The sequence below is a fragment of the Halyomorpha halys genome, unplaced genomic scaffold, assembly GCF_000696795.3.
Source record: "Halyomorpha halys isolate HHAL.00 unplaced genomic scaffold, Hhal_1.1 Scaffold1319.1, whole genome shotgun sequence".
Lineage (NCBI taxonomy): Eukaryota > Metazoa > Arthropoda > Insecta > Hemiptera > Pentatomidae > Halyomorpha > Halyomorpha halys.
Genome location: NW_027108542.1, coordinates 379,360 through 387,105, shown reverse-complemented (window position 1 = coordinate 387,105; position 7,746 = coordinate 379,360). Strand labels below are relative to the sequence as shown.

The window sequence follows — 7,746 nt, the reverse complement described above, 5'->3', positions numbered from 1 at the left end:
TTTCACCTTGAACCATGAGGCGGTTACCGTTCACTAATACAAACATTTTACTTATAAGAATAAAAAATTCCTATCCTAAATCAATAAACATTTTCCTAATAATAAGGTATTGTCAAAAACCTCAATTCGCAATAGATGTTAGGTACCATGTTATACGACCGAGAGCCTCAAATATGTAAATGAACTAAAAGCTTCATTCAGAATACCAGTGCCTCCTTCATTTAGATCCCGTGTAAAATGGCTAATAATTCGGATCAAGGTGCATGGGGCTGATTAGCAAAACTGGTTCAACCTCAATCCTGGGTGCTTTGGTTAATCAATATCTCTTGTTCTAGTAAAGATACGATTTAAAATACATACTGAATGAAACAGGTATATGAGTATTTACATATGTGTTATATGTGTATGAGTATATACATATGCTTTTCTCTCCGCACTGATGTTTCTATTATAAGTGGAATGAAAAAAAATCAATTTCCTGTAAAAAAAAATCTTATTTTTTTTAATTTTATTTATTTGTTGATATTTACAACTGTATAAAAAATAAAACCAGTAAATTTGATCATAATGACATATGATATGATACAGGATGTAGAGAAACTACTCAGTAGTAGAACTCTAAAACAGTTTACAATATAAGGTCACGAGGCCATCTTCTTTTCAGGCGCCTTGGAGGATTGCCAGGAATGGAAGAGGAAGCAAGGTTAGAAACGAGTGGGTTTGGGTGGTTAGGGAGTTTATTATGGAAGGAATAATATCGGGTTCGGGCTAGATCGGTTACATAAGGAACATTTAGGTCTTTATGGATGGTTTTGTTAGTAACAAAATAAGGAGTCTAGTATACGTGCTGTAGTAGTCGGAATCTGCGTGCAGTTTCCTGTCTTTTCAGTCTTGTGTGAGGATTCCAGGTTAGTCGTTTGTCAAGATGAAGTCCAAGATAACGAATCTGTTCTACAGGGGTAAGAGCCACATTATTAAAGTATACTGTAGGGCAGTCGGCAGGTTTACGACGAAGAGTAAATGTGATTTGTTGGGATTTATTTTTATCCTCCAATTTCGACACCATTCTTCGAGGGCCGTAATATGGTATTGGAGAGTTTGGGATGCAATCAAGGGGTTATTACTAACTGTGAGCACACATGTGTCATCAGCATACGTGGTAAGGATAGTGTTAGGGGTTGTTGATATGTCAGCTGTATAGATGGTGTAGAGGATGTAAAAAAATCTAAAAAAGATAATCCGGGGATGTTCAAGAAAAATACAAAATGTTAAATATCAATAACAAAGTTTTTGGCCCACTTTGCAAGGCTAAGTCCTAGATATTTCAGAGTGTTAATTAACTCTGAGATGAAACGATGGTTACAAATAAATAGTTTTTTCCATTTTTTAACCTTTTGACCCCCTGGTCCATGGACCATTTCTCTAAAAAATCTATTACATATAATATTAATCTTACAATACCTAAAAAACAGAACTAAACTCTTTCAATATATTTAATCAGTTAAGTGTCAAAATATTAGACTACTCTTTCATATATGATTGTTTAGAATTATTCCTTTTCAGTTTACTTTTCTAGGCCATTCCTGTTCATTTATTTTTTTTGTTCATATTTATATAACAGATTTGGATAATATTATTTCCATTTTAGAGAAAATTATTTATAGGTATAATTTCTCAGTTCGTATTTAAATTTTTTTATTTTTTTATTATGGAATGTTACATTCTGACGTATATTTATAGACAATGGTAACAGAGAAAATAGAATATATCTTAGCCATGTTTACAGACATATAAGTTAAATAACAAAATAAGAAATAGAAAAAAAAATTGAAACATGAAACAAAAATAAACATAAAGTAAGATAACATCTTAACACAATTATTCCCCATTGATCTCATTTATTAGTAATTGATTTTGTTCATTCATTGTTTCATCAGAAGAGGTATTTTATTAGTGTTGTTTTCATTAAATATTGTGTATGAGTATGAATATGAAAATATGAAAAACAATCATAATTGAAAAACAAAGCGGTCTATATTTTTATTTGTTCATAATACTGATGTACTAGCATCAGTAAAATTGAAATTGAAATTTTGATGATGTATATAGTCATATAAAATTGACATAAGAAAAAAGTTGAAAATATTTTATCGACTTATAATTGTTAATATTTTCTTAAAAAAGTATTTTACAAAAATTACATAAATTAAAATTGATAATCAAATCTTCTAAAAAATAGTTGAAAATATTTCATTGATTGAAAATTTTTAAAATGGGATTTGCATAAAAACGATGGTAAAATCTTTTATAATTAAAATTTTACTTTATAGTTTGAAATAATGTTTTATAGATTTATTAGTTAAAATAATTAATGTAGCCGGAAATCTAAATCCTGATGTCATATAATTGAATGGACTGTATAATTTTTAAAACAATTATCATTATTTTGGTAATAATTTAATTATTAATAGAATCAAAAATCAGATTACGAACTATCCAATTATCCAATGGCATATTAAGAAATTACGAATTTGAATTTTAGGAATAATGTAATCTGACTAAGAATTATGCAACTAGTACATTGATATAAATAAATGAATAAAGAGTAAGTGGAGATAATTCAAAAATTGTTTTTAGGCAAAATAATGATTTATTATATCAACGTTAACCAAAGTAATGTCCGGTTATATGAGCTATTAAAAAAGAATAAAACACTTAATTTGTTATCTTCATAATTTTATTAATAGCTTCATTACCACACACCAGTAAATAAAATATATATTGGAAAAATTTACCTTTTTATAAATCTATATAATTCGAGCTTCAAAAAACTCATCAATGAAGTCTTATAAATTTAAGTTATAATTTTTGTTTTCTCTAATGGATCTGTAAAGGTTGATAAATAACTTAAAACTTCAATAATACATATTTATAATTTATTCCATTTATATTTACATGTGTCATAAATTTTGCAATACAACTGTTACACATAATAAAAGATCGTGTAACGATGTGCGAAAATTCGACAAATACATGAGACAACACATATTTTAAAAAATGAGCCTTTATCAGTTAGTTGTTTACATACAATTTTTAGTAAAAAAAAAAAAAGAAATACAATTATCAATGTGCTCGATTATATTCTATGGATTGATATTTTAAATGTGTTATAAATATGACAATTTATTAACTTTTAAGATATATATTCTACACAATTAACATTTTAACACTTGTGTATTGACATATATTAGTCGAGAAAACATTTAAAGAGGATTTATGGGAAGATGTTTCATTTAAAAATTACATGACAATATATCAGCTTTATAAAAAAAATTAAATTCGTTTTTCCAACCATCAATTTTCTACAAACGTTTGGAACAACACAGTAATTATTTTAAAAGTAAATAAAAAAAATTGTATCTATATTTTGTTTTTCTTTTTTGTGAAAATAGGTTACATGAGGACAAAATCTGGAAAAACAAATTTATTAAGTTATAAATTAAGCACTCTTTAACAGTACATTTTGATTGCTGACACAGTGTTTTATCGAACAGTTAGTGAGCATTGCATTTTGCCAAGTGCAACATTTAAATAAAAACAAAAATTAAACTTTTATTCAAATATATATTTTACGGAAAAAAAATATTCTTATAAATATGTGTATATCTTGTACGAAAATCCATCAACATAGCTAAAAGCAATTCTATTCCACAATATCTATATTCAGTTGTAATCTATGCCTGTAAGTACAGTTATTCACTTTATTCTTTTATAAGTTATATCCCGTACTTTACATCTGTATACCCTATCAATATAAAGTCCAGCATAAACAATAATTTTAAAAATTATTTACATCACAACTTATATACATATTTACTTTCCTTTTAACTGTTACACAGAAGATTACACATCCCAAAGTATTTATGAAGTTATTACTGTTATGAAAGAATGTCATAAATCTAAGCTATCTCACGATAAACGAGAACTTTCTATGACGGCCATGCAAGCTGGTTGTAATATAAATTATTATATAAAGTTTATTAACGTTAGTGACGCAATTATAACATAAAGTGTTAGATAAATAAAAATAACATAAGTAAAATAACGACGTAATGTATATAGATTATATAAATAAACTTAAGATCTCCTCGTACTTTCACAAAGTCAACAAGTGATTAATTAATTTTTTTTTAATCGATTTCAATTTTAATAGACCATTGAGTTGAACGTCAGTCAAAATATTTAGATATTCTCTGTGGAACGTTGCTTCGCCAATCCCCGGTAAAGTTCTGAAAGCAATTGATGATTTGGACAAGTAAATTAATAAATTCAATCCGAATGCCTTCGATTACAATGTTGAAAATTAAATGAATTTAAAAACAATTTTCTCAGTACTTGCAGTTCATTTGTGTCTTTAGAATCTACCAAATTGATAGAAACTCAAGTATTTTGTACTTTGTTTCATGTACCTACACCAAGAATTTCTTTTAATCTGTAAAGACACCGAATTTCCATATAGTAAAAACACTAAAATGTACACATAAATTGTTTATACAAACTTTACAAATTAAATCCCATTTATAAAAAGAAATTCTATTTATAAATTTAATATACTTTCAAAAGATAATGCTTTTGAAAGCAAAAGGCAAACATAAATAAGCGATTTTTTAAAAAAAAAATATTAATACGTTAAAAGAAAATGATAATTAACAATTGGTATTTCTAAATATTTAGAAACCAAAAAAAAAAAAAAAGAAAATGGAAATAAATAATAGTAGAATTTTCATGATTTTTAAATTTTATGATTTATATTTAAGGGAAATTTGAATTCAATGGAATAATAATACTAAATGTTTAAATTGACCTCCCACTTCACTAATACATCATAACAACTTATGATTATGTAGTTTTTTTTTTAATATTGAAACATTACTGAGGGGTCGATTCTTGACATTAATTGACCAAGGAAATATTCTTCCGAATTTTATACTGTTCGGCAGTAATTTGCCTTTTTTATATTTTAATTTTGGCAATTTACTTAATAATCGAAATTTCTATATTTAATAATAATAAATTCAATGAAGAAAATGTAAAAACAATTTAACAAAAAAAGAATATATCATTAATATTAAGAATAGGTAAGTTTCTTGTACCTACATTAGAAATTTTTTTTTCTCTGTACAGAGACCGAATTTCCATGCACTACAGACACTAAAATGAACAGAAAAATTTAAAAATATACAAAATAAATGAAAGTTATAAAATGAAATTCTATTTCAGAATTTATTATATATATAAAAGATAATACTTTTGAAAGAAAAAGCAAACTTCAAAATATATTTTAACAAGTCATTAATCATGTTCCTAATATTATAAATATTTTCCTTCTTTCGTTAATTTTTTTTTACATTTTCTTCCATGAATTTATTATTACTAAATATAGAAATTTCTATTTTCAAATAAATAGTAAAAAAAAAAAAAATAAAAAAACAGGAAATTTCTTTAGGCAATTAACGTTAAGAATTAAAACCTCAATAATGTTTCGTTATTTAAATAAAAAAAAACAATAAACATAAGTCGTTATGATGTATTAGAGAAGTGGGAGGACAATTTAATTTTTTATTGTTATTATTAAAATTTCCATTAAACATTAAAAAAAAATTATAACCATGCTGAGTAAAAATAGGTTTAATTGTATCCACCATTTAGAATAATATACGGATATCAACTTAAAAGTAAAAAAAAAAAATACAATCAAAGAAAACTCTGGTCTTTGTGTAAATCTATATGGGTATAGAGGGTGTGTCAGATAAAAACCAGAAAATCAAGAGCAGATTCTACATTTCAAATGTGACAAAAAAAAGTCACTTTTAACCAGTGTACGGTTTTAACGATTTCGTGAAGAATGAAACATAATTTTTTATACCATTCTCTACCTTTTCACATAACAATCAATTTTTCATTCCTACAAATCTTTCAGGAAAGCCATTCTAAGAGGTAAGAAATTATCTACCAGTCTATAGTATTAGAAGTTTTTTGGCTGGATACATCAGGCATAGAAATGCAAAGAATAGATTATAATGGGTGGTTTTCGACTGGGTTATAGAGCATATAGTATTTCTTCAATTTGCATGAATTCTTTAAATACTGTCTCCAGATTATACATTAGGAAGATATTTTGGCACAAAGAGGAACAAATTTATAATAAATGTTTGTTAACAGCTCCCATTTTTTATACAAATGTTTTATAATCATTTGTTTTATAACCAAATACTGGTTATAAAAAAAAAGTCGATAGATGATTACTAGGGAATTTTTTTTGTCATAATTTAGGTTTAAAATCAACAGCTCAAATATTCTGGTTTATATCAAATAAACCAAACATAAATTCTACATTAACTGTTTTATGATTCTTACTTATTATTATTTTTTTTAGCAAACATTTGTACAAGTATTATCTTAAACATTAAAAATGATTATCATTTCCATAAATCAGCTAATATCAACATGTATCAGAAGTCAGCTATACATACACGAAATAATGCACGGATACTCAACTTCAGTAAAATTTCTATTCAGATAAAATATGTTTTATATAATCTTTAAACGACGTAACACTTATAATGTTTATAACAATTAAATTCTTTATACTTTACATGGATACTTGAAACATTTTCAAAAATGCCTACTAATAATATTTACAATTTAACTGGAATAAACGAATGACCATGGTAAAAAAAGTTTTCTCCTTAATCCCTATACAATATTACAATACAATTAGATATACATTTTTTTCAGAATGGTACAGAACTAAATTTTCATCTCGTTAGTACAGATCTTATTCTAATTTGGATTATTCTCATAATATTTTATTTATATATATTTTTTTTATTTGAAACAATTATTGCACAGGTATGATTGAAAGGCTTGAAAAAAAACTCATATAATACAACTGTGTACAACTTCCAGGAGGTGATTACTATCTCGTGAGGTAGAGGAGTAGAAGGAGAACGAAACACGGTTCCAATCTGCTACTGCCGCTAGGCGATGTCACTGCAACAGGCACATAGTTTTATTTAGTAATCAAACAATAGAGGAACGTATAATTATAAAATAATAAATGGCAAAGACTAAGTCTACTAAATAATAAGTTATTAACATAAAAATGTCTCCTCATATATAAGATTTTATCAGATGTTTAGGCGCCAAAAAACAGAATAATGAAGACCAGTTCATGAATTTTAACCATTGTTTGACCATAATTTAATGGTTACTATAACTACAGGATTAATTATCGTGGTAGTACTGTTGTACAATGCCTGACTTGATAGTTTGCAATTAATATAATAACAGTAAAGCTACTGTCGCTGTTGAAGGCTTCTTAGAATAATAAATTAAATTTCTAAACCTGATCTGTGTGAAAAATCAAGGCGTGATGGAATAAAGGTTATTATTTATTTTATCACAGAAAAAAAATAGGAACAGCTACAATTAATGAATCAAATTTTAAAAAGTTACTTTTTCTAAAACCTGTGTTATATTTATAAATATGTAAGGTATAGTTTAAAAATTTGATGAATTTCGAAATCACTAGGAATTATATCAACAACTATTCCGAAATATAATCAAATTTTAGTGATTTTATTCTTTGAATTATTTTCTATACCAGTGACGGAAACATGGTCTACCACAAAGGTGTAAATTACTTGGCCTAAGTAAACTACCAACTCGAGGCGCTCACAAAGG

General features: G+C 26.2%; 1 protein-coding gene across 1 annotated transcript in view; it reads right to left on the bottom strand.

The window, feature by feature from the left end:
- Positions 1-5,618: 5,618 nt before the first annotated feature.
- Positions 5,619-7,746, bottom strand: part of LOC106689285 (uncharacterized) — a gene marked incomplete at its 5' end in the record, with an annotated part of 268,764 nt that continues 266,636 nt past the window's right edge. Inside the window, 1 exon segment of the mRNA XM_067046853.1 lies at positions 5,619-7,053. Within this exon segment, the coding sequence (XP_066902954.1) occupies positions 6,980-7,053 (74 nt within the window).